A 26,697-nucleotide genomic window follows, 5' to 3' on the forward strand; every position below is an offset into this window, starting at 1 on the left:
TTCTGTTCCGATTTTTCCCCTCCCTCCTTCCACCCCCTCCCCCAGATGGCAAGCAGTCCTTTACATGTTGAATAGGTTACAGTATATCCTAGATACAATATGTGTGTGCAGAACCGAAGAGTTTTCTTGTTGCACAGGGAGAATTGAATTCAGAAGGTATAAATAACCCGGGAAGGAAAACAAAAATGCAAGCAGTTTATATTCATTTCCCAGTGTTCTTTCTCTGGGTGTAGCTGCTTCTGTCCATCCTTGATCAATTGAAACTGAGTTAGGTCTCTTTATCGAAGAGGTCCATTTCTATCAGAATACATCCCCATACAGTATCATTGTTGAGGTATATAATGATCTTCTGGTTCTGCTCATTTCACTTAGCATCAGTTGACGAAAGTCTCGCCAGTCCTCTCTGTATTCATCCTGCTGGTCATTCCTTACAGAACAATAATATTCCATAACATTCATATACCACAATTTACTCAGCCATTCTCCAATTGATGGACATCCACTCAATTTCCAGTTTCTAGCCACTACAAACAGGGCTACCACAAACATTTTGGCACATACAGGTCTCTTTCCCTTCTTTAATATCTCTTTGGTGTATAAGCTCAGTAGAAACACTGCTGGATCAAAGGGTATGCACAGTTTGATAACTTTTCCCTGCTTAACTGTAGCTTGCATTGTGAAGGTGAAGGGAGGGAGAAGAAAAGGGGAAAAAAGAATATGTTAAAAACTGCGCAGCAGAGAGCAAAAGAAAATTTACAAAGAAGGAAAGAAAAAATGGACAATTCTGAGTATAAGGAATTCTGTAATTATATATGCTTTCTTGAAATGGAGATTTATTGGTACATATTTTGAATCTTCCCTTATATTCTGCTGTGTACATGACAATGTTTTTTCTTTCTTTTCCTATTTTGTATTTGTTTTAAATAAATACATTTTACAAATAGATTAGTGATGAAAAGATATGAACAAACCTATCTCAAAAGAAGAATTGCATTCACAATTACATAAAAATCACCAAATCATTAATAACAAGAAACATGCAGAACAAAACAATCTTAAGATTTTACCTTGCATGCTGTAAATTGGGAAAAAATCACATTTTTGTCCTTGTATCTCCAGGGATTAATGTAGTTCTTAGCACATGGTAGGTGCTTAATAAATACTTGTTGATTTATTAAATTGACTTCCTTCTTTAAGACTCTTACATTGTACAACGATCTTTATCAAATGTTTATCAGTAAACATGTTGGTAAAACCTCAAGTATACTAAGGAAATTAGTTGTGAAAGATTTCTTGTATCTTAAATTGATGAGGGATTCCTTAAAGCCTCCAAAGTAAAGTCATTAGTGATCCTCCTGGTCTTTGTGATTAGAGATCTTTCTTCCCTTTAGATGGGGCCCATATCTTTGTTCTACTGGTCCTTGAGATTATTTTGACCACTCAAATCCAAGCCTGAAAATTTTGGCTTCTTGACACATGGCATCCTTTTTGCCTTTTTTTGAATATCATATAGCCTATAGACACATGTAAAGAACCCAATTCTCCCACTACTCCTAGTATCAAATAATTTCAAAACCCCTGTTTACTCTGCCTCCAATCTCTTCTCCATCCCTCCATGATTTGCAATTGACTGTTAACTCAAGTTTATGTGAGAACTCAGGATCAGACTTGGGTAAGGGCTTATTACAGAAAGCTTGTTATTTCCCAATCTAACATGTTCTAACACTAGTTTAACCAAAGAAATTAAGCCTCTTGTTGAGAAAATTTCTTTATGCTTCTTTTGAGATATGGGATTCAAAGTCTTAAGGAACCAATGTATTTCATGTCAGCCACATGGATCTAAAAGTCTTCAGATTAGCTTTTTATGTATTTAGATGTAGCACTGTCTCTGTCAGTGTATTGTAACAAAAAAGAAATTCCCATATTGACAGAATGCTTCATCTAAGTAACTCTAAATCTCTTGGGAAAAGGGTGCCACAAAGAGATAGTCTGATATCCTTCTTTTATGTGATTAAGCATACCTGACCAAATGGGAGAGAGTGTTTAAGATTTAGAACTAGGTTATACATTCCTTGAGAGCAGACAGGCTTTAATTTTGTATCTTTTTCAGGACTTAGTCCAATGCCTTTAGATACTTTACAAATATTTGTTGAGTTAATAAATGAAAAAAATATTTTTTAAGGGAACTGGACTGCCATTTATGGGTCTTTTTTGACGATATCCTAACAGGTATGGTGACTGCTTCAGCAAATAACTTTAAAAGGGAGGCAGCAATCTAATAAGGGTTAACTTGAAGGATGTTCTGCATCTGAGCTCCCCTCAAAAATAGTTCTAGGAAAGAACAATAAGTACCCCAATATTTGCTTTCTTTATTCCATGAAGAGTACCATAGCTTCTAATGCTTTCTTTCTTTCTTTTTAAAATACTCTTATTAATGTTTTAAAAAAAAATTTCCACATCATTACAGTTTCCCCAAAGTGTCTCCCTCTGCTCCTCCCATAAACCATCCTATATTTATTTTTAGAAAAAAACAATAAAATAAGAAAAAGAAAAGGGGAAAATCAGCAAAACCAGAATAAATCTGAAAAAAAGAAGTGCATTGTGTGCAACACCTGTATTCCATTCATCTCTGCAAAGGAATGGAAGAGTATCCTCTCATATCTTTTCTTTCAAGCTATGCTTATTCTTAATAAGTTTGTAACATTGACTTTTGATTTTATTTTATGTTTATTCTTTCCATTTCCATTTTTAAATTTGTTTGATTTTTCAGTTCTCTTCTTTTTAATCAGTTAAAAATAAAGGTTTATCAAGTTTATTAACCTTTTTAAAAGAACAACTTTTAATTTTATTAATCATATTTTTAATCTCATTATGCTCTAATTTTTAAAATCTCTCCTTTTGTGCTTACTTTATATTAATTTATTTTGTTGGTTTTCCAGTTTTTAAAATACGTATTCAATTGATTAATTCTCTTTTTCTATTTTGTTAATTATGTTTGTTGAGTATGATTTTTTTCCTTGAAGATTGCTTTAGCTGCATCCTATTATTTTGTTATACTGTCTCATCATTAATGTTTTATTCCAATAATCTCTATTGTTTGTTCTTTAACTTATTCAATACTTAGGATTTTGTCATTTTTTCCATTTTGGTTTGTATCTGTCGTTTGTGGTCCCTAAATCAATGACTTTAATTATTATATTAACAAAAACTTTACTTATTATTTCTGCTTTTTTTGCATTTGTTTGAAATATCTCTGTGCTGAGGTCAGTTTTTATAAAAGTTCCATATGGTGCTTAAAAATATGAACGTTCTGGGGCAGCTAGTTGGTGTAGTGGATAGGGCACCAGCCCTGAAGTCAGGAGGACCTGAGTTCAAATGTGACATCAGGCACTTAACACTTCCTGATTGTGTGACCCTGGGCAAGTCACTTAACCCCAATTGCCTCAGGGGGAAAAAAAACTGAACATTTTGATACTAGCTGTGTGACTTTGAGCAAATTACTTAACCCCAAATGCCTTGCCAAAAAACAAAAACAAAATATGAACATCCTTTTGCAATTCCATTTAGGAGCTGCCATAAGTTTTTTAGTTCTAGTTTTTCCAACAATTTGTTCAGTTCCATATTTCCTCATTTGTTTATCTTTGCTAGACTCATCCAAAAGTGAAAATGGGATAAACTGTTCCATTATTATTGGTGATATCTTTTTATAGCTCAATTAACATTTCCTTTATATGTGGATGTTAAGCTATTTTGAACACACAAGTTTATTTCTGACATTGATTTGCTATTCATGGTTCCTTTCAGCATAATGTAGTTTGTTTCCTTGTTTATCTTTTTTATTTGTTTTAGTGTTTGTTTTTGTTTTGTCAGAAAGCTTGATTAAACTTCTGTTTTTACAGATTCACATGATGCAGAGTAAATTTTTTCCATTCCCTCAATTTTATTTTGCATATAACTTTATTTTTTAAATGTATTTGTCCTCCTGAGGCAATTGCGGTTAAGTGACTTGCCCAGGGTCACACAGCTAGGAAATGTTAAGTATCTGAGACCAGATTGGAACTCCTGACTTCAGGGCTGGTGCTCTATCCACGATGTCACCTAGCTACCCCTTAAATGTATTTCTTATAAAGCAACAGACTGTAGGATTTTGTTTTCTTATCCAACCTATCATTCCTTTTGTTTTATTGGATTATTTAATCCATTCTCATTTAAAGTTATGAGTTATGAGATAGTTTTATCCATCTCTAATATTATTTTTCAAGTTATAATTTTCCCCTCTTCTACTATAAAACACAATGTCTTTTTAGTTACTTTACCTTACTATTTTTTTTAAAAAGACTGCTCACTGACTTTCTATCCCACTTTCCTATTTGTTACCCCTTTCACTTTGGAGTTTTTACTTATTAATCCCTTCTTTCTTGTTTTTATCTGGTTATTTAATTCTTCTCTTCTTTTTCTCCTCTCAGGTAAGTAGATTCTCCCTTCTTCTTTAACTAGTCTTATTCATTGTTGGTGGTGTTTTTAAATTTCATCCCATCACCCTCTTTCCAGAAAGGATTTCTCTCAGCTTCTTCATTATCCATCCTGTCTTGTTTACTCTAGATCCTCATTGCCTAGCTCCTGACCCTTATTATTATGTAGTCCTTCTCTATTTTCTGGATTCCTCATGAAATCAAAACTTCTGAGATACCCATGTTGGGTTCTCTCCTTCAGGCAGTTTCTGTTGGTGATTTGTAGAGTTTGCCCCAAGGATTCCCCTCAGTCCTAGAAAAAGTCGCTTTCTACTGGTGAGAGGACTCTGCTCTCCAGTAGCACCCCTTTGCCCTGTCTCTGATTATGCACCTCACCGCTTTCTTTCACCATTTGCTCCAGGACCACGGCCTCTTCCTCAAGTGCCCGCCATCCCTAGGAGTTCTCAGACACCTCAGACCACACCCATGAAGCTCACCACTTTAATCCCCTAAGAGCAATCACCAGTAGGACCTTCTCCCATGGCCAAAGCAAGTCTTCATCTTTTCCTCCTTTCCCCCTCTTCCTTACACACTCCCTAGCAGGGTCTCCCTGGTAGACCATTGGGTTCAGCTTCTCATTGCTAGGCTGCCTGAGCAGATCACACTCTGCATTCTCTAGCTCCCCTCCGGCCTTCCTATATTATAGGGTACTTCCACAAAGAATACTGATTCATCCATAGGCAAAGTGTCACAAGGTTTGGTCTCAAGTACCCCAGGTCTGTCTCCCTATTGTTATCTCCACCTGCTTTCTACTTCTACTTCTGTTCTTTTTATGTACATCTAGAAAGAACCTTACTGGTCTCTCTACTATCATTCTGATACTTTTATTATCTTAATCCACTGGAAAAAAGATGATGAACCACTCCAGTATCTTTGCCAAGAAAACCCCAATAGGATCATGAAGAATAGGACACAACTGAAAATGACTGAACTACTAATATTTCTCTGTAACCTATTGTCTTAGAGAGCTTGCATAGCACACCAAGACGTTAAATGATTTACCTTGGATCAGATAATTAGTATTTGTCTCCATCTCAGGAGAATATAAGTTCATATTGGCTTTCATTAAATTTATGATGAAAATTAATTTAAAAAATCTAACACAATTTATAAGGAGATAATCCAAAACTCCATAATATTCCAACAGCATAATTATGATTGTGCTGGACTTTGTTTACTTTGCATGTATTTCTCCCTTGGTAATCTCATGTGCTTCCCTGCATATCTTTCATCTCTACAGAGATAAAATTCTCAGATCTATAGTCTAGCGCCAAGCACTCTCCCTCCAGACCTCCAAATCTTCATTGTCAACTCTTTGCTGGATATTTCCACCTGGATGGCCTCTAAAACAGCTCAAAGCATCGTCTTCCCCCCCTGCACTTACCTTTTCCCTCAAATCTCCAATTTCTGTGATGGCAGCACCATTCTCCCAGGTTCATAATCTTAGGAAATATCCTCAACTTTCCTTTCCCTCATCTCACACCCCCCAGAACTAGTCAGTTACTGTCTTGTCAATTCTGCCTTCCCATTTCATACCTGAGTACCTCATCATCGCAATCCAACTATTTTAATAGTGTCCTAATAACTCCTCCTGCTAGGTCTCTCCTCTGTCCACTCCATTTGTCACCCAACTGACAAAATAATGTATTTCTAGGATGGATCTAATAACCACCTTGACTTGCACAAAAACCTTCAGTTACTCACTTCCTCCTAGACACAACATAAACTTTCCAGTCACATTTAGCTCCTTTCTCTCCCTTCTCCATCCATCCTTAAGGACTTATTACTTCCCTTCACATGTATTATATTCCATTTGGACTGACTGGCTTGATGGTTTCTGAACTCCACAATTCCCAGCTCTGTACTCACATAGGCCACCATGGGGACTGGAAGGTATGCTCTCATCTCTCTTGGACTCCTTGGTTTTCCTTCCTGTATAAAGCCAAGTGTCCCATTTTAATGAGATTTTTATTGACCTAGTTAACACCTTTTTCCTCTTCAAATTACCTAGAAGTGATTTATACTAAATTTTATTTGTGTACATTTAGTTTCCTCCACCATCTCAGGAGAATATAAATTGATTGTAGGGAAGGCCTTTAAAAAATCCCCCAGGGCCAGTATATAGAAGCTACTGATTTGCTTAGTAGGACTGAATGGAATGAAAGGCCTCAAGATTTTAAGCTACAATTGTTTGCAAAACTGTGGCTGTTTACTTCGGAAAAGACTTGGTGGGGAGGAGAAAAGACAACTCACTTCTAATATTTTAAGGGTTACTATATAGGATTGCACTTATCTTGCTTGGTCATACTGGGCATATCTAGAAGGTGAAAGCTGCAGAGATAGACTTATATTTGTGAGGAAAAAATTCTCAACAATTTATATTGATCTCAAATTTAAACAGAATGCCTTTTCAGGTAATGGTTCTTGAGGCCTTTAAATGAAAGCTGGATGAATTCTTGGGAAAACTGTAAGCAGATTCTTGCTGAATCATTCATTGGGCTTTTAAAGTCCCCTTCAATTGCTTTTTTGGTGAAAAGAAAATGTATGACATATGGGATGATGCAATTTAACCACTCTAAGTCTGCTTCATAGAAAATATTGGAGTAGATCATTCAAAAAGTTTAAAAATCTATGATTTTATTCTTTGGTTTCATAGCTTTATCTCTATGCATGTTATCAAATGGGATGAAGGCTAACCAAGATCCTATACTGTAGATTTTAAAAATTGAATGCAGGATAGGATCTGTTATTTCAGACTAAGGAGAATTTATTCTGGACAATCATGGAAAATGACTACCCACGTTCATCTCTAATTATCTTCACCTGGATTTAACCTGGCAAGCACAGATGGTAATACGTAGCTTGAGGACGCTTCTGATGAAGGGATATACTCAGATCCTATAGGTATGACAAGTTGTTAAAATACAAATGTTTCTAGGTCCTGGTATAACCACACTCTGGGAAGTTATTCTTTGCTTGCTTTCAGGGAAAATTGGAAAGAAAATTCTTTCATGATGTATCCCTGCCTCCTTTGAGACGTTCTTGGAAACCAGTAGGTTGGGTCTATATAGCTTGGTTGGCTCAGATAATCTGACCTCTGGTTTCAAGAAAGATTAAAGGGAAAGTTCAGTGATCATCTCTCCTGCCCTGTCCCAACTTCTGTAGCAAACATAATCCCAAAGTCAGGCTCCAGCATCACATTTTTATATTATTTGAGTAATTACCTATTAAGTTCCCCTGTCTTATTTTGGAATTTCTTTTTTCTCCAAAGGGGGAAGAAAAATTGGCAAGCATGATAAACTTATCTCCAACTGTGGAAGTCTTCACAATTTACTCCCAATTAGAATCTACTGCCGCATTTCCCATCTCCAGAGTAAGAGAAACAGCCATCTCAGCCTTAAAAGATAGGTGCAAATTATTTTCTCAAACTTGTGAGAATTTGACTAGGGGCAAAGCCAATCTTAGGAAAGCCCTTTTGATAAGCTATTAATTCTTGATCTAGAAAAAGTTTTGAATTTTAAAAACAAAGAGATTCTGAACTATAAAAATATAATAGAAAGTAGCATACAATTCAAAGCAGCTTAATCATTTAAATATCCTAAGAAACCTTCAGTACTATTTTAGCTTAGGACAAATAAAAAATTAGAATTACCATATTATGTTATAAAATAATTTTTAGACTTAGAAATTAAATATAGCCCCAGAAATTAGAATATCTTCTTGTGATTCATCTCTTTCTCCAAAGGAAAATATGCAGCATATGTCTATCTTCAATCAGAAAAGAGATTACTCAAAGTTAACAAATACATTGGTATAGAGATTTTCAGTACAAACCACTGATGCAGGAGAAAGAGGAAAGATGAGTCTAATTCTTGGAAGAACTGCTTAAGAATAAATAGACACTTATTAATTTAAATAAACATTTATTAAATTCTTACTATGTGCCAGGCACTGCAGAAACACTAGTTACTAAGTACTGAAAAGGATGTGAAAGATAATTATTTGCTGCTGTGAGGACAAAGCAGGCCTCCCTCCTTCAACAACTGTTTCCAGTGTTACCATGTTCACTGCTTAGAGGGAGGACAAGAAATTTCTGAAGTCCTTTGATGGGGTCTTTTGGCTTTCTTCACTATTAAGCATCATTTTCAGCTGAGACAAATGATGCTTCATTTTACTGAGACTTTTTGAGGCTGAACCAGGTGTTGATTGTCCAGATGTAGGTGTTCTGAAAAACAAAACAAAACAAAAAAAACAAAGTGCAAATTACTACTGCTAAAAGGTTAACAATTTCTTTTAAAAGTCTCTTTTCTGCTCAGTTTTAGCGCACTGCTAAAATGCCATAAGTTTGTGGGTACTGGACTCTGAGATTTGTTATTCTTTAGCTTTCTATATATAACAAACAAAACCTCATTCTTATTTAGGATGTCAGGTTTTAGAGAAGTTTTCAGCTTTCATAACTAAAAACTGCACTAAATGTTCTGGGGCACTCTGTATTTAGCATTCTAGCAATGATTATGTCAGGTACATATGCTGTCATCTTTATTTCACATGAAAATATTTTTCTTTCTTTTTTGTCTCAATAGTCTCAACTAATCAGGTGATCCTTACAGCTTCTCTAGGACACTTCAAAGAACTGGCTGGTGTCATGCTTCAGGTAGCATCTCCTCTAAAACTATGATGATGACAACCTTGAATACACGCTGCTTCTCATTCCCTGCTCAGGACCCTTTTAATTCCTACTGTGAAGGAATGTGACCGACATTGGGAGTGTGTGTGTGTGTGTGTGTGTGTGTCTCCATGATTTAATTTACACCATTCAGAATGTGTTTCTGTGTGTGTTCCTGTGCAAGGGTGCCTCTGGCATTTTCCTTGAGGCAGATATGTGTGGCACTTTACCCCCTGCCATGGAGCCTATTCTTCCAGATGCCTTAGCTCACTGCTGTTTTTATAAATGCCTCTAAAACAGAGAACAGAACAACCTCAGAAACTATGTCTAAGATATTAAAATATGACAAAAGAAAGGGAAGGAAATGGGCATTTAAACAACAAGAATTATGCCAGACAATGGACTAAATATTTTTGCAAATATTATCTGATTTACTCCTCATGACAGCCCTGTGAGGTAAGTATTTATATAGTCCCCATTTTACAGTTGAAGGAATAGGCAAAGAGATTAATTGATTTGCCCAGGGTCACACAGCTTGTTTCTGAGACTAGATTTCAACTGAAGCTTAGGTCCACTCCTAGGTCCTAAGTACCACCCCTGCTGTCTGATATAATGAATAGGGCTTTGAGATGTAGGGTAGGAATCAGGGAAAATTTTTACAATAAAAAAGGCATGTGAGTAAGGCATAGTAAATAGATATGCAGTCTTATCAATGTGAATATTCCTCACTAATACAGATCACAATTCATCTGTGCCTGCCCATCCTGTAAGATTTTTGTCCATGTCCTTCTCTAAGTTCCCAAGATGGAGTCCACCCCACATCCCAGAACATTTCTCAAGGTCTGTAGATATAGCAATGACACTAATGGAATATGAAATGATCAAACTTAGTAAGTGAGGAATGGGTGAAGGACACATTCTCAAGTATAAGATCATATGTCTAAAGGTGGAAGGGCACTCAGAGGCCATATATTCTAACCCTCTCATTTTATTTATGAGGAAACTGAAGCTCAGCAGTTGTAACTTTAAAGCTTGAGTCTAACCCACTAAGCCCCACTACTCATTGTAGTGTAGGCAAAGATGAAAAGGGCTCAGGAGTAGCAAAGAATCTAGGTTGACTGGTGAGTAAAACATCACAAAGGCAATGGTGTGAACTGATGTTGGAGGACAGTTTTAAGCTTGCCTGTTGAAAGCTTTGCATGCAACAGTGCCTTTCAAATGAAGAGCACTTTGCAAATGTTTGTTGAATAGGTATTTAAAAGTCAGAAAAAGGAATCTAGACTTTTATTAGTTAGGTCTATGTTATCTACAATGAGGATGTTAGACAAAAAGAGTCCCTGGTTCTGGGAACCAAGATGGTGGAGAAAGCAATGAATGGCTGTAAATGTTCCATATTCAACTCTGGGCAACCATAAAAGAGTGCCTCAAAACAGGTCCTGGAATAGCAGAATCAGCAAGGAAATGGGGTAAAACAACCTTTTAGCATAGGAAACTTAGAAAGTCAGGAGGAGGGGTCCATATCACTTGAATAAAGGGGGAGGACATTTCACAACAGGAAGCTTCCCAATAAACTGACAACAAGCTCCATCTCATCAAACCAGCAGGATATCCTGAACCCCAGTGTGGTGGAGTGAGTGAATGCTAATACATGGGGAGCCCCCATGTGCCCTAGCATAGCCAGGGGAGCTGGGAGATTACAGCTCCAGGAATCATCCAGTGCTTCAGTGTAGCCCTGGGCAAAGAGGCAGCCTCCAGGAGCCAGATCATCACATGCTTTAACACAACCTGAGGAAACACCGAAACACCCCTTGTGGCCTCAGCATATATCAGATACCACCACTAGGAGCCCAGTTCAGCACCAGGAAAGGTGTAGAGCCCTAGAGCCTCCAGCAGCATCAGTCACCCCAAACCCGACACTCCCTAAACACAGCACCCAGATACTAGGTTCTCCCATGGGCCTCAGCAACATCAGTGCAGTACCAAGGTAAACAGCCAGGGCCTCTGGCATAAGAAGCTGAAGATAGTGTCTTTCGTTTTATCGTGGGGCAGAGAGATCAAATTTAAAAGAAAGATAAAGGTTAAAAGTTTAAAAAAAAAAAAAAAAAGAACAAAAAACAACAACCAAAAAAAATATGACTATAAAACACCAAGACACAAACTCAGAAGAGGACAATAGTCAAAACACCTAACAGCAAAATCTCAAAGAAAAACAGGAAGTGGTCTCAATCCCAGAAAAATTCATGGAAGAGATCAAAAGGAATTTAACAATCATATAAAAGAAGTAGAAGAAAAATTAGGAAAAGAAATGAGAGTGAAGTAAGAAAATTAGGAAAAAAAGAGTCAATAGCTTGGAAAACTGCTTAAAAAGTAGAACTGGCCAAATGGAAAAGGAGTTACAAAAATCCACTGAGGAAAATGACTTCTTAAAGAGTAAAACTGGCCAAAGGGAAAAGAAAGTTAACTGAAAATTAACAAAAATTAACTGAAGAAAACAATATCTTAAAAGTTATAATTGGACAGTGGAAGCTAAGGATATGAGATATCAGGAATCAAACAAATTCAAAAAATTGAAAAATATAAAACATCTCACAGGAAAAACAAGTGACCTGTAAAACAGATCCAGGAAAGACAATATCAGAAATCACTGGCCTACCTGACAATCACAATCAAGCATTTTTCAAGAAATTATCAAGGAAAACTGCCCTGATATATTAGAAGCAGAAGGCAAAACAAATACTGAAAGAATCCATGGATCACCTCAAGAAAGAGACCACAGAACAAAATTATGTTACTCTAATTCTCATTAAAATCAAATGAGTTTAGGGTCTGAACATGTTTTATGCTATTACTCACTTCAACCTACAGTGCAGAGGGAGTTATGTTTTAATTTGTTTCTCAGTTTTGAAAACATCAACATAAAAAAATTTCAACTTCGTTTGTAAATGAAGATAATCCAAGAGCCTGCTCAATTGATTATTTCTGATCAAAAGAATACCTTCTCCCATTTTTCCTTTTATAAAAGCTGAATATTAAGATTTCTTTGAGAAGCCTTGTGAGACTAAGCTATCCGTACAGCCTATTATGATATTTAATATGGCACTTTAAATAAATTATCAGATACCTGAAAATTAATGCCGGACTATTGTTTTGGGAGCCAGGTTTATGGCTGAAGGATTTCTTCTTTTTCTTTGTAGATCCTGAAGTTGCTATATCTGGTGTCTTCAGGCCAGACTGGATCTTGGGAGTGCTAAGATTATTTTTCATTTCTGCCAGAAAGCTTCTGCTTTTACCATCATACTTCACTGTTTTGTTGCATGCTTTGCAGGTAACCAACTACAAAGAAAAAAAGATACATAAAATCTGTTATGTATAAATTGAGTCTCAGTTTATTTGTATATATTTAAAATAAAAGGGATAGACCAGATGATGACCTCCAATTAAAACAATTTAACTCCTGTCTTCTATATATTGTTTTTTTAGAATGTAGTTGGCATGCTATACATATTATCTCAAATGATCCCATTGTTTTTTTTTTTTTAATTTTTATTTAAAAATTACTTTATATTGACAGAATCCATGCCAGGGTAATTTTTTTTTTACAACATTATCCCTTGCACTCATTTCTGTTCCGATTTTTTTCCCCTCCTTCCCTCCACCCCCTCCCCTAGATGGCAAGCAGTCCTTTATATGTTGCAGTATATCCTAGATACAATATATGTTTGCAGAACCGAACAGTTCTCTTGTTGCATAGGGAGAATTGGATTCAGAAGGTATAAATAACCCGGGAAGAAAAACAAAAATGCAGATAGTTCACATTCATTTCCCAGTGTTCTTTCTTTGGGTGTAGCTGCTTTTGTCCGTCATTTATCAATTGAAACTCAGTTAGGTTTCTTTGTCAAAGAAATCCACTTCCATCAAAATACGTCCTCATACAATATCGTTGTCGAAGTGTATAATGATCTCCTGGTTCTGCTCATTTCACTTAGCATCAGTTCATGTAAGTCTCGCCAGTCCTCTCTGTATTCATCCTGCTGGTCATTTCTTACAGAACAATAATATTCCATAACATTCATATACCACAATTTACCCAGCCATTCTCCAATTGATGGGCATCCATAAATGATCCCATTGTTAAAGTACTATATATATTCTCTCAATTCGAACCTCTAAATTAAGGATGTGTTTTATTAATAGTGCTCAGAAAAAAGAGAATCATAATAGGCTTCTTAATTTCACTTTCAAAGTATTACTACAACCATTTTTGGATTACATTTGGGTAAAAATAAAATAAGAAAATAGAATCAAAATCTACTTTAAGGGATAGGGAACTCCTATTGCTAAGGTTCTTTACAACCTAGAGTCAGAAAAGTATCTTGAACACTGGGAAGTTAAGTAAGTAACATGTGTTGGATAGAATTAGTGACTCAGGTTTTCCTGATCCTGAGTCCAGAACTCAGCCTCTCTGTCATAATGCTTTTCAAAATCTACCTTGTCAGCTATTTTTTTCCTCTACATAACTTATTCTTTCCTCATTTTTAGACAAGAAAATCTATGATTCTGTCAACACCATTTTAAAAGACAAAGAAATAACATTCCAAAGATCTGAAACTATAACACTCTCTTGACTGTTGACACTATTGTTTCCTCTGTTCAGTTTCATAATTTTCAATAGAGATTCTGAAATCAGGTCTACTATATAATTTGTCCCTTGGCAAAGACAGGACATCGTATTACATGCCTAGATAAAATTTGAAAATTGTTCACTAAAGGATTTGAGCCTTTATGATACAATGGAACTCGAAGACTTGTCATAAAATAAATGCCAGAATTTAAAATTTTCTGATGATATCAGTACATCCACTTATAAAAAGTAAGCACACTGCATTTATTGCACTCCAGGTACCTAACTACTGTGGCTATTATTAGACTTTGTTATATCTCTTACCTTTTGTATAGGTAGCTCTCTACTAAATAAACAAATCATTAAGTTGAGGAAAGAAATGTCAAAACAAGCTTATCTATTTATTCCTGTTTTATGATCAAAAGGTAACATGCATAACAGAAATAAAAATAAAGAAAAACTCAAGAACTTATATACTATACACAGAAAATGGAAGACAAATTGAAAAATAAATTAAGAATTAGAATGAATTGAACATATGTGAAAAGAACTACACTATTCAATTCTGGGAATGATTTTGTTGTTATATTTTAAATTTGTTTTTTATTACTTGCAATATATTGTTTTTATTGCTTAACTTTAGATAATCATGATTTTTAAAAATACCCTGGATAAATGAGAATGATTGAGGGTTTTTTTTTATCTGAACTTGATTTTTAAAAACACCAAAACTTAAAACATAATTCTGATATTTCAGGTCAAGTCAGTCTTGGGAAAAACATTTTTTGTCTTCAATAACTTAACAATCACAATAAGAGTAAGCCTAAATAAAAATATTCTTCCAAAAAAAAAAAAAAAACCTTTTAGTCATATACTCAGATAAAAATCTTACCAGAATACTTTTGGAGTCCCAGTACTTTTGAAGAATCTTTGTTTCTTTAAAAGTGAGTCTACAATTTTTTGATTCTCGAGTAAGAAGTTTCTTTACTTTTGGTGTTAATTTTGGCTTGGGCTTGAGGCGAACTCTGTATCTATCCAGCACCAGAAACTGGTAACAATATGGACACTGGCCTTCTGAAACTGTCTTTTCATCTATAATTTGAACAAAAGAAGCAGGTTATAACTCTTAGCTAAAATCAAACTTAATTTCAACATACTACTTCTTTTTTGCTGAGGCAAAGAGGGTTAAGTGACTTGTCCAGAGTAATATAGCTAGGAAGTATTAAGTGTCTTGAGGTCAAATTTGAACTCAGGTCCTCCTAACTTCAGGCTGGTGCTCTATCCACAACAGCCACCTAGCTGCCACTAACATACTACTTCTTAAAGAATTTGTATCAAAATGAGAAACATGAACAAATGTATTCAAACAAAAAATATTTATGTGAGGCTTATTAACTGGCAATATAAACAATAAAGAACTATAGGTATAAGTGCCCTATAAACAAATGCAATAAATGAAAATGCAACTTTACTTAAAAAAAATTGGAGGATGATAAAGTGGAAAAACAAGATGACTCTATATGTGTTTCAGTAATGTATATGAAATGCCTCATTTTCATAATTTTGCTTGTAAAGATTTGTGCTTTAAAGTCATCCTTCACACCTAAGTCATATTCCCTTATTGTTCCGTTGACAAATCTGAGACAGAGATTTGCTCAATATCATATATGTATTAAATATTAGATCCAAGATGCAACACTAGATTCTGACTTGAAATTCTGCATTTCTAGTTTTTTTTTTTTTTAACTACAATACCACTGATGCCTCATTTGGCCTGTAGCCTGATTTTACTTTAAAGAAAAGCCCTCTGGAAAACAATTTCCATCCTGGAGGATGCTTTTATTCAGGTTTGATAACATTTATGGAAACTAGTTATCTTCAGAAGATAGATTACTTCAAAAAGGAAAATTCAACTAGACTAAAAAATTGATTTTTCAATTCTCAAATATTCCTGGGTCTTCTTTCCTTGCTACATACTGGCAAGTTCAAGAAATTCAAATTAATTTAAATAGTAAACTATAATTAGGAAAGCAAATTACCAGCTTAAAAATACTATGTAAGGTAGGTTCTTATTTTTAAAAAACTGTTAGTACAAACATACAAATGTGGCCAAAAAATATACCAATGATTTCCCTTAAATAAATAGCTGTCTTAATTACATTTAAAATATACTTTAAAAAACAACCCATGAAGGTATTCTTCATTTCCTCAAGCTTTAAGTAATCCTGACCTTCTTCAAACTTTAATATTTTAGTCCACATCTTTCTTCTGCACTTGTGATATACTAATGAACTGCACATTTCTTATCTCCTATTAAATGGAAAGCTTTTTAAAATCAAGTATCTTATTTATTTTTATTATCTTCCTTAGGACCAAAGATACTTCACAGATGCATATTAAATGTTTTTTGAATTGAAATTTGTAAAACTCTTTATTTGCTAAATAAATGTATGACTTAGGTGTCTGAAGTCCTTTGGTTTTGGGTTCCAGTTCTGATTCTGTCACATACTGGACATATGACCATAGGCAAGTGTTTTAACCTCTTCTTGCTCCAGAAAACTTTCTAAATTTTAAAGTGGGAGAACACTTGCCTATTATAACAACTACTAACATTTAAATAGAGCTTACCAGGTACTGTGCTAAATTACAATTATTATCTCCTTTCATCCTTACAACAACCCTGGGAGGTATATATTATTATCATCTCCATTTTATGGAAGAAGAAACTGAAGCAGACAGAGGTTGGCTTGACCAGGGTCACATAACCACCAAGTTTTTTTTCTTCTGGATTTGAATTCAGCTCTTCCAGACTTCAGGGCTAAGGTGGTACCCATGACCTCAGTTCCACTGAGGTAAGATGACATAAAGTATGTCCCTGGAATTGGGATGCAGAGAATGACAGACTTGGGATAGAGAAATGAAATGGGGGAAGAGGATAGTGAACCCCTGGCAAAAGGTCTATGTACCTCTTCTAAAAAAGTACTTCAAGACTGCTTGCTCTTGGTGGGGAGAGGGGGAATAAATGGCCTTAGTGGCAGGGAGATGTTAGAAGGAAGAGGGAGGATCCTTTCAGAGACTGACCTAGGTGAGGAAGACTTACTCTTCCTATGACTATGGCTTTTTTTGTACTGGCCTTGTGACTTCTCTCAGTTCCCGACCATCACCAGGGGCAGCCTTGTATGCTAAGGATAGTCAAGGGTTTAGTGACAGCACAGTGCTCACAGCTGGCTTGGGTGCCTGCCAGAAGTAAGTATTGCAGAATAGTATGAGCTGGAGGGGGGTGATGGCCCAGAAAGGATCTAATTCCAAAGGACAAAGAGAAATCTAGTTTTTCCTGCCCTGCTCTTTCTCAGCAGGTAGGCAGGAAAGTTCAGAAACTCATATTCTAATCCTGAATATAGGGTTATTGACAAAGCAAGGGGAGGGATGAACCCGAGGAAACAGGGCAAGGGGAAAACGACTTTCTGGGAATAAGCTCTCTCCCATGTTTCAGTTTAAGGAAGTTCCACACAGACTAAGTAGGACTGGAAGAGAGTACAGGAAGAAGCAGCTGCCACCAGGGCAATTTCTTGCCATATTTAATATTAGAGGGAGATGCCATCCAGTGGACACTATACCCTGTCAGGGTAATAGAACTACAAAGAGGAAAGCAAACAATCTTGAAAGACCATCTAACAGAGCCCAGTAGAGGTAGTGTTAGTGGCGGAGGCGGAGTAGGAGAATAAGGACAAAGGATGTAGGGGTGCCTAGGCACCAAAACCCTGCGCTATCTGGGAGTGCCAGCTCCTTCCAGGCTAAAGAGAGAAGCTGGTGGAAATTAGGGAGCAAGGACCTTTGGCACAGAGACAGGTCCTGAGAATTTTAGGGTTCTGGGGAAGAGAGAACATCCCGTTTTCTAAATGTTTCTAAAAGAAACACAGCTGCCCCACTGAGACTGCCGAGGAAAATGCCAAGAGGCCAGTGCACCACCCAGCTGCTTTGATGGGTAATAACCTCCCCGAGCTTCACTTCTGCCAGCCGGAAGAATGGAGATAACATGTTGTGCTACCTTCTGTACTGGACTATTTGATCCATAGCCACTGGAGCGTGCCCCATAAAATGTGCCAGATTCTGCTCCCTGCTTCCCTTCACTAGAGAAGCAGAGCTAACTAACATACAGAAACTTACAAAGAAAAACTTCCCTCTCAGCCCCTCCTTGCGTATTCTCCTATATACTCACCGTGTGAGGAATTGTACATCCAGCTTTATAAAAAGAAAAAAAAAAGGTTATTTATTGAACCCAATTGAAGGAAGACTATGGGGGAGAGGGGATTTCAGTCTCTAGCCACGCCCCTTGCGTCACTGCGCACGCTCTCTGCCCTCCCACCTATATATCCCGGGGACCCTTCTTCCCCCGAAGAAAGGTTTTCTCGCCTGAGGGTTTCGTTTTCTCTTACAGAAGATACCGAGCCTGGCCCGGGCAGGTTTCCATTAGCTTCTCAGCAGCCACCTTGAGGAAATTCTTTTTCTTCATAATTGCCGCCGCCACCCCAGGACACGAGCAAAACAAACTCCACGCTTGTCAGAGGGGAAAAAGTAAATCCAATCTCCCTCTACGCGCTCACTTCCGGCTTGCGGCGGCCGGAAACAACTACCGGTGGCGGAAAAGTTCCGGCTTTTTTGCCTGGAAGAATTAGTACGCAAGCGCACACTCTGGAGGGAGCCGCTTCTCTAGCTACGCGTTAAGCCCCTCCCCTTTATCCCCGCCCCCTAGGAAGCCACGGCTTCCTCCAACTCCTGGTACCCTTGATTGAATTGTTGCGGGAAGCGTCAGAGGAGAGATGTACTTCCTCCCAGGGGAAGCTAGATTTCTCTTCATTCATGCAGACGCCTCGTTGTACCAAACCCTGGGGTAGGAGAGGGATGCAGATGCATGGCAGAGTCCCTGCTCACCTGAACCTGCAGCGGCGGAATACCTCAGTTACCGAGCTAACCCGCAGGACCTACTAAGCGCAACGAAGGCACGCACGCCAGTAGCTGTCATCCGAAATAGAATAATTGCCATGTGGTGCTTTGCTACACAGGTTGACCCAGTGGAGGTGGATTTCAAATTTTTTTTTTAGTTGAAGAAATTAAAACTCAGGTTAACTGACTTGCCCAAAGCCTTATTAACAGAGGTAAAACTTGAACGAAAGTCACAGTTACAGGTTTATTTTTGGAAGGAACCTTCTAAATCACCCAAACCAATCTCTTCATTTTACTATTGAGAAACCCATGATCCTGAGAACTCTGATCTAGATCCACTTCTCTTCCTCTTCCTCCTCCTCCTCCTCTTCTTCCTTCTTCTGCTTCTGTTTCTTCTGCTTCCTCTTCTGTTTCTTTTTTTTCTTTTCTCCTTCTACCTTCTTTGTTCTTCTTTTCCTTTTTTATTCTACCTTCTTTCTTCTTCCTTTTACCTCTTCTTCCTCTTCTTCTTTTCCTTTCTTCCTTCTTCCTCTTCCTTCTTCCTCTTCCTCTTCTTCCTTCTCTTCCTCCTTCTCTCCTTCTCCTCCATCCTTCTCAAAATATAAAATAAAAATAAATAAACCACATGAATTATATGATATGATATAAGAATTCAGTAGACATTTATACAGTACTCTAATCAAACATTGTGCTAAGTGCTGGGGATACAGAGAAAGACAAAAGAAAACCTGTCTTCAAGTAGCTCTCAATCTAATAGAAATAAAATTAGGAATTAGGAATTAAGAATTAGGAAATAAGAGAAGGCAAGTACTGTAATTAAGAATTCATAGGAAGGGAAAAGATTGCAGGAAGATGGCAGAATGTCAGAAAATTCCAAGCTCTCCAGATTTCCCCCATAAACAAACAAACAAACAAAAAAAACTGTGCCTTATAGACCATATAAATCAGTGAGAAAAAAAAGTTGGGGCAGAACAGGGGTCCTTCTGGGCCAACTTAAAAGATCCAAAGAAAGACCCCAGTAGGAAGTGTAAATATCTCCACGCCAGCTCCTATGAAACAACAAGCAGAGAGCCTTGGGACTAGCTGGATTCTGAGGTAGCCTAGGCCCTATCCATAGAAAGTGTCACTTCCTGGACAATGATCAAGAGTAGAATTTATTAGGAAAAAAAGCAGGAGTAGTAATCAATGATCTTAGACAAAATTAAACTTTAAAAAAGATTGAATCAAGAGAGAAATTTACCTTGTCAGCCATATTAATATGGTTTTATTTGTATGTGTATATGAATATGCATATATGTGTGTGTATATATGTGTATGCATAAAGTATATATGTATCTGTGTGTGAGTATGTGAATTTGTGAATGTGTATCTATCTACAAATATATGCATACACATATATGTGTGTGTTTATGTGTATGTACATATAAATATAATCCATGCTTAACTACAGCCTGCTTGGGGGAGATGGAAAGAAGAAAGGGGAAAAAAAATAAAGTAAAAAGTGCATAGCAATGAAGAAAACAATAACTTACAAGGAAGTAAAGAAAAAATGGACACTTTTGAATATAATCTTTATGAATATAATCTCTTCTATTATTATATATGCTTTCTTGAAATAGGAATTTATAGTTACATATTTTGAATCCTCCCTGATGTTCTGGGAGTACATGACAATGTTTTTTGAATGTTGTTTTTTCTTTTTTCTGACTGTCTTTTTTCAGTTTTGTTCTTATTTTGCATTTAAGTTTTATATAAGTAAATACATTTTTAAAAAGAATTAATAAAAAGAAAAGAAAAATTCATAGAGAAGAAAGGGGTTCTGTCACATACATCCTCTTACTCTATGACTGCTGCTCCCTACCTTAGTTAATCAACCAATCAATAATTATTAATGTATGTTTATTTTGTAAGTAATGCCTACTATGTGCCAAGCATTGTGCAAAGCTCTGAGGATATAAAAAGGGTTAAAAGACAGACTCTACTCTCAAATGAAATCACAACTGAATGGGAGAGACAACATGGAAATAAAAACATACAAAGCAAACTAAATAGAATAAAAAGAAAATAATTAAAGGGGGAAAGGTACTGGAATTTAGCTGGGTTGGTGAAGGCTTCTTACAGAAGGCAAATTTTTAGTTGGAACTTTAAGAAAACCAAGGAGGTCAGCAGTTGGATGTAAGATTCTCATAAGATGGGTTTTAGCATAGCATTATAGTGAAGTGATATAATCCTAAACCTTGGATTCGTTAATAAAAAGACTTAAAATCCATTTTCATTACATGATTTCATGTTCCAAAAATTACTCATCATTAAGTCTAAACTCCTTGATTTAAGATTACTTAAATTATGTGTAATCTTTAGGTCCTAAAGCACATACTATGACAGATTGTAAAGGATTTCATAGTCATTTGAGATCTGTGCTACTTATATAAGAAGTTAGTTAGCCCCGTTAAAAGCAAAACACTTGGCAAAGAAAATTAGAAATTGTTGATTAGAGGTCTCTATTAGATACACAGATTCAAAATATAGTAAAAATGTATCTCATCAACTAATAACAATGTCATCCAGTAGTTTTGATGACTTTGGGAGATCTGGATTTAAATGAGAAATAAGTCTGTGAATAATATAGGGAAATATTACTGAAATCTGATTTCCCTAATAATTTGTATAACCTTTCCTGAAAGGTGATTTTCCCACAGATGGTTTAAAATAAATTGTTTTCTTATATCAGTTTCTAGACTCTCACTTTCTTTCCATCGTCTTCATCCCCATCAAATACTTATCAGAGGAATTTCTCACCTTTTTGGAATGATGACACCATACTGTTTGATGTAATAATACACTCCTCTCCAAAATATGCTGTCTAGCACATATTTATTTTTGAAATTAAAATCAGATAAAATTAATTCTGTTTTGAGAATTTGAAAATATCATGACATTCCCCTGAAATGTTTGGAGATGTTTACATTGTTTCAAAACAAGAATTGAAAGGCACTGATTAACAGATAATTTTCTGTGTACAAACTTGTTTTAGTATTCTTTTTCATCCATTTTTATTCATGTCAGACTTTTTATGACCCCATTTTGAGTTTTTTTTACTTTTTTTTTATTGGAGTATTTTGCTATTTCTTTCTGTAATTCATTTTATAGGTGGGGAAACAGGCCAATCAGAGCAGAGTGCTTGCCAGGGTTACACAGCTGATGAGCTGAAGACTCTTCCTGATTTTAGGACAGTACTTCAGGCACTGTGCCATCTAGCTAGTTGCTAGTTTTCTAGTATTTAAAGTGACTCAAATTTACTTGGAATTCCACCCCCCACACACTTTGTTTTCTTTAATTAAGAGAAAAGATGTTTATTCATCAGTGTACTGAATAGTCTAACATCTTACATTTAACACTTCATATTTGAAATGACATTTCAAATTTTCTTTTCTATTAGTCTTTGGTTTAGTCTACAAATAGATCTTTTCAAAATTTAAAAAACTCCTTTGATTGAGAAGGGTAAATCCTTTGGAAATACCTAACTATATTTGACTTTATGTAGGAAAAAAATTATTGAATTATAGAAGGTCGGAGCTGGAAAGGACCTTAAAGATCATTTAATCTAATGCCTTTTACTTGACACATATTGTTACGGAGGATCAGAGAGGCATACTGATTTTCCCATGGTCCCAGAAACTGTTTTGAAAGTATGAGGGATGTAGAAGACCCCTTACCCAAAATGACTACTCAAAGATCACTGAGGCATATTGATTTTCCCATGGTCCCAGAAACTGTTTTGGAAGTATGAGGGATGTAGAAGACCCCTTACCCAAAATGACTACTCAAAGATCACTCAGTAGAAAGCAGAAACATTGTTTATTAAAACCTCCGGAGGATGAGTTGTCCCATCACAAGATAAGAAAGAGAAAGCTCATAGTAGGAGGGCTAAAGAAGTAGTAAAGATATGCAGCTTTTATACAAGCGATTATATCACAAGTAAGAGAACATTGAGAAATAGATGCCCTCTCCCCTAATTGAATGTTAAACATTGGTGCCAAAGGAAGATTAGAATGGAATGCTTTGTTTCCCTGATTCCAAGAGGAATTATCAATCAGACCTTTAAACTTCAGATTACTGAGCTGATGTCATTTAAACTAATAGTCTAAATATTGATAACATTGAATGAGGCTAAATGCCATCATTTCTGGTAAAGTAAATACATTGAACGTTTTAAGTAAATATTGGCTTGCACACTCTGTACTTATGTAGGTCACAGAGACATAGAAGTAATAAAAAAAAATACAGAAAAAGAATTCATACATTCCTGTAAGTTCTTCACCTTATCTCTCTATTCCACACAATTCCCCCCTTGTAATATGTAAATGATTTTTATCATATTTCTGTGAAGAACTTACACACTGTTCAAAATCGGTTAACATCTATACGTTGTTTATCAAGTTCACCATCAAGATCATCCCTCTCAAATACATTCCAGCCTTTTCTCTGAAGGATCGTCATTTTCTGTACACAATATTTTGATAGGAACTGTTGAACTATTCTGGTTACTAATGTAATTATACAGGGGTAGACATAGTGGCAACAGGATAATACCACTGATTGCAATATGTTCATACCATAAAAATTGCTTCCACCAACTGTCTTGGAAACAGTTATCACAGAACAGATTGGCATTTGGCACACATAAAAATACAAAGATATATTAATAAAGATGACAATCTAGGGAAACTGAGGCACAACATTACACACTCTCCTTCTGAATATTTGAATTATTGAATTACCTCCCCTAGATACCTGGGAGGTCTCAGCACCATAATTTTGGCCAACCCAATGTGAAGCAAATAAATCAAAATGAAACCAGAAAATGCAAGGACTTATGTCAAAGGCAAGTCTCTTCCTGACAACTCCAGAGTTATCAACAGTACAAAGGCCCTCATCTCAGCCAGAGAATCCAGTTTGAGATGGACAGTTCAATGTGTTGGGTTGTTAGGTCGTTGTCAATCATTTATACACTTAACTCAGCTTCTGCTTATATAGGGAGTAGCAGTGCTCAAGACAGTCCCATGCTAGGAGGGGCACCCCAAGTCTGTCAGGGATTTCCAAAGAGGGGAAGAATGGGGCCTGGAGTAGCTCCATCTGTCCCCTCTGATTGAACAGGAGCTGCTACTAAGATCCAGAAAGGATTTCGGAGCAGAATATGAACAGTTAGACCATGAAGGCAGGCAAACCCTGAACTTTAGAGGCTTGATCTCAGTGTGAGTGCAATTGTTCCTTCACATAGGAACTGCTGGCCAAGCTATACTGGCCTCCCCACATTTTGTAGCAGGAAAAACTGCAATTCTGAGAATGCTGAGATAGTTAATTAAGAAACTGGAGTTACAGGGCTGGAGACTGCCAGTCCCCAGACAGGTATCTATATCTTGGAGATTTCCTAAAAAACAGGCAATCAGAGAATAGTCTGCCAGAGCAATTCCAACAGAATAAGGGATTTTGAAGCTAAAGCATAGTAAAAAAACAAAAAAGGACTGCTTAACGACTTTCAATTCAATCTGAACTGGTGAGATAGGGTGTGGGGCAGAAGTACCTAAGGCAAAGTGAACAGAAAACTAAGGATTCCCACTCTTTGAGTTATTTTGAAAAAAAATCCACCAGTTTCCCTAGTTCCTAATCTCTTCCTCTCTTTTTTTTTTTTTTTTTCCTCATGGAAAGGAATCATCCAAAAAAAAAAAGTAAATAGTCACGTAACCATCCCACATATAAATTCCAAGAGTGAATTAAAGTTTCTATATATAACAGACTAGTACAGGAGGAGTTTCCTAAAAAAAAAAAATCCCTCAAACAATTACATATTCTTAAGTGAATATAGATATTATAAACATATTATAACTTCCTTAACAGCAACAGTTACCAATTTTAACAATTTCCATCCCAAATCTTAAACACACAGTAATAAATGACGAAGTCAGGGTTTAACAGTGATTCATCAACCATTCCCAAGTCTCCCATAAAAGTCCATCATAGAAAGGGGCAATGGTCTCTCATTCAAAAACTGCTTCATGCTGATAAGGGGTGGAGAACTGGTTCTCAGTACAAGCAAAGGGATAGGTATGGTGTGCTGACAACGATCAATGGGCTAATCCAGGTCCCAAAAGCTGGTCAATATAACTGTAATGTGATCAAAATCTGGAACAAAAAATAAATCTAACAGATAAAGATTAGAACAGTTTGGAATTGCTACAAAATGTGGGGAGGCCAGTATAGATTGTTCAGCAATTCCTATGTGAAGGAACAAGTTTGCTTTACAGGACAGGCAGATGGCTATACTCCCAATAAATAGCAGTTAAGTTTCACAGACCACTGTGTCAATTGTTCTCTCATTATTTAGAAACATTAAAAAAACCCTGAATATCCACAGACACAAATATCCAGTAACAGATAGATGACCAGGGTAAATACTCATTTGCCTAAGTATTTAGGATATAATGATTACATATAACCAGATTGGAAACAGCAAGGTATGACATATTTGAATTGCATTAACAGTTCTTATTAATTATTGCTCTGATCATAGAAATCAGTCACAGGAAGAAAAAAAATGCAGAGACATGACTATAACAAAATATAAGCAATTAAAACTCAACCTTCAGCACATAAGAGAGTGGAGCTTTAAAACTCCCAAATACTATTAACTATAAGCCCAAGAGATTTTATCTCCCAAGTTTCAGATAAATCCCAAACAGTTATTTACCGTGACCATATATTGATAACAGTAAGAAATTTATTCCAGAAAATTCACACAATTCTTACATACCCAAGTAGATGTTGAATCTTGAATAAGTTAAATATTATACTAATCATTTTGCTTTTAAAATACCCAGTACACAGAAAAATCCCAAACTACATAGTGTTCACAACAAAAACATTTTCAAAAGGATGAAGGCATAAACTATTATTCCTGGAGTCCCTTTCAGATAATTGACATCAATACAGTTAATTAAAACTTCCTATTTTCACATAAAATAATCTGAAAAGTTCTTGAAAACATCAATTAAATTTTTTGAAATAATGCTTTCAAACTATATATCACATTTCTGATCATATTCTTTAATATTCATAACCATTTTGTATCTATAGAAACAAATATTCAATCAATTAACATCTTGAAATAGCAGCCTGTCCCTTTAAATCACTTTCTTTTTTTTTTTTTTTTTTTGCTTTCTTCAGCCAAAAGCACAGCTTTCCACAGCTGCTCTGCTACTCTCTCCCCCTCTAAAACCAGATCCCATTTCACAGCACTCTCTCTGTGACTACTCTTTCCAACCAGTTCCTTCTTTTTCCCACTGATTTCTTCTTGAAATCATTTGCTCCCACTAATCAATCCTTCTTAAATCGCCTTCATTCTCCTGTCCCATCTCTCTGCCTCTCTCCTCCTAATGCCTACTTGCTCAAACCTTCTCCGACATACTTTAAACACTTCTAAACCAATAACCCTTCTGACTAGATGCTCTATTTAAGCTATTAATTGCTTTTGCAAATCAATCTCTCTTTTCCCTTGTCTTTAAATCACCATTTTTTAAACTTTAAACTTCAAGATTCACAATTAATTTTGAACCGAATTTCATAAAACTTACAATATAATTTATAAATTACCCAATACTTCTAAAAAGCAACATACCATTTAAGTAGGGAGATATAAACACAACCCTCTCCCCCAAGGTAAGCTACTGGCATTTTGTTTAATAACCTATATTTCTAATTTGAAGTCCAACCAAATGATAAAAAAAAGAAAAAAATTTTCTCTTTAGTTATAAAGGCCACAATATTCAAACAATTCTTAAGATTTTTACTCAGAATAAATCTAACATGTGCAAGGCAACAGTAAAATTATTTCTCCCAATTTCAAAATTATCGTATCTCTTTAAAATATAGTAAGTTCCCCAAACTCTTAATCAAAT

At 36.0% G+C, this 26,697-nt stretch overlaps 2 protein-coding genes across 5 annotated transcripts in view; one reads left to right on the forward strand and one right to left on the reverse strand.

The window, feature by feature from the left end:
- Window positions 1–12,292, forward strand: part of RPRD1A (regulation of nuclear pre-mRNA domain containing 1A) — a 107,947-nt gene extending 95,655 nt beyond the window's left edge. The window contains exons 7-8 of one of the 2 annotated variants that reach the window (XM_051969762.1): window positions 7,783–7,884; window positions 9,095–12,292. In XM_051969762.1, coding sequence (XP_051825722.1) covers window positions 7,783–7,884; window positions 9,095–9,112 — 120 coding nt within the window. In that variant the 3' untranslated portion in view covers window positions 9,113–12,292. Of the gene's footprint in view, window positions 1–7,782; window positions 7,885–9,094 lie in introns of those variants that run through there. The other variant, XR_007949257.1, reaches the window with a different exon arrangement.
- C1H18orf21 (chromosome 1 C18orf21 homolog) lies at window positions 8,415–18,421 on the reverse strand. 3 transcript variants are annotated; one of them, XM_051969765.1, is made up of 5 exons: window positions 18,235–18,421; window positions 18,018–18,040; window positions 14,691–14,890; window positions 12,299–12,510; window positions 8,415–8,736 (listed from the first exon to the last, which is right to left on the reverse strand). In XM_051969765.1, the coding sequence occupies exons 1-5, from the start codon at window positions 18,309–18,311 to the stop codon at window positions 8,583–8,585; spliced, it is 666 nt and encodes a 221-aa protein (XP_051825725.1). In that variant the 5' UTR covers window positions 18,312–18,421; the 3' UTR covers window positions 8,415–8,582. The 3 variants fall into 3 exon arrangements, with proteins under 3 accessions (XP_051825725.1, XP_051825727.1, XP_051825726.1); XM_051969767.1 differs by having other exon boundaries at window positions 18,165–18,247; XM_051969766.1 differs by lacking the exon at window positions 18,235–18,421 and adding an exon at window positions 18,212–18,228.
- Between the last annotated feature and the right edge of the window lie 8,276 nt (window positions 18,422–26,697).

The sequence above is a fragment of the Antechinus flavipes genome, chromosome 1 (assembly GCF_016432865.1).
Source record: "Antechinus flavipes isolate AdamAnt ecotype Samford, QLD, Australia chromosome 1, AdamAnt_v2, whole genome shotgun sequence".
NCBI classification, from domain to species: Eukaryota; Metazoa; Chordata; class Mammalia; order Dasyuromorphia; family Dasyuridae; genus Antechinus; species Antechinus flavipes.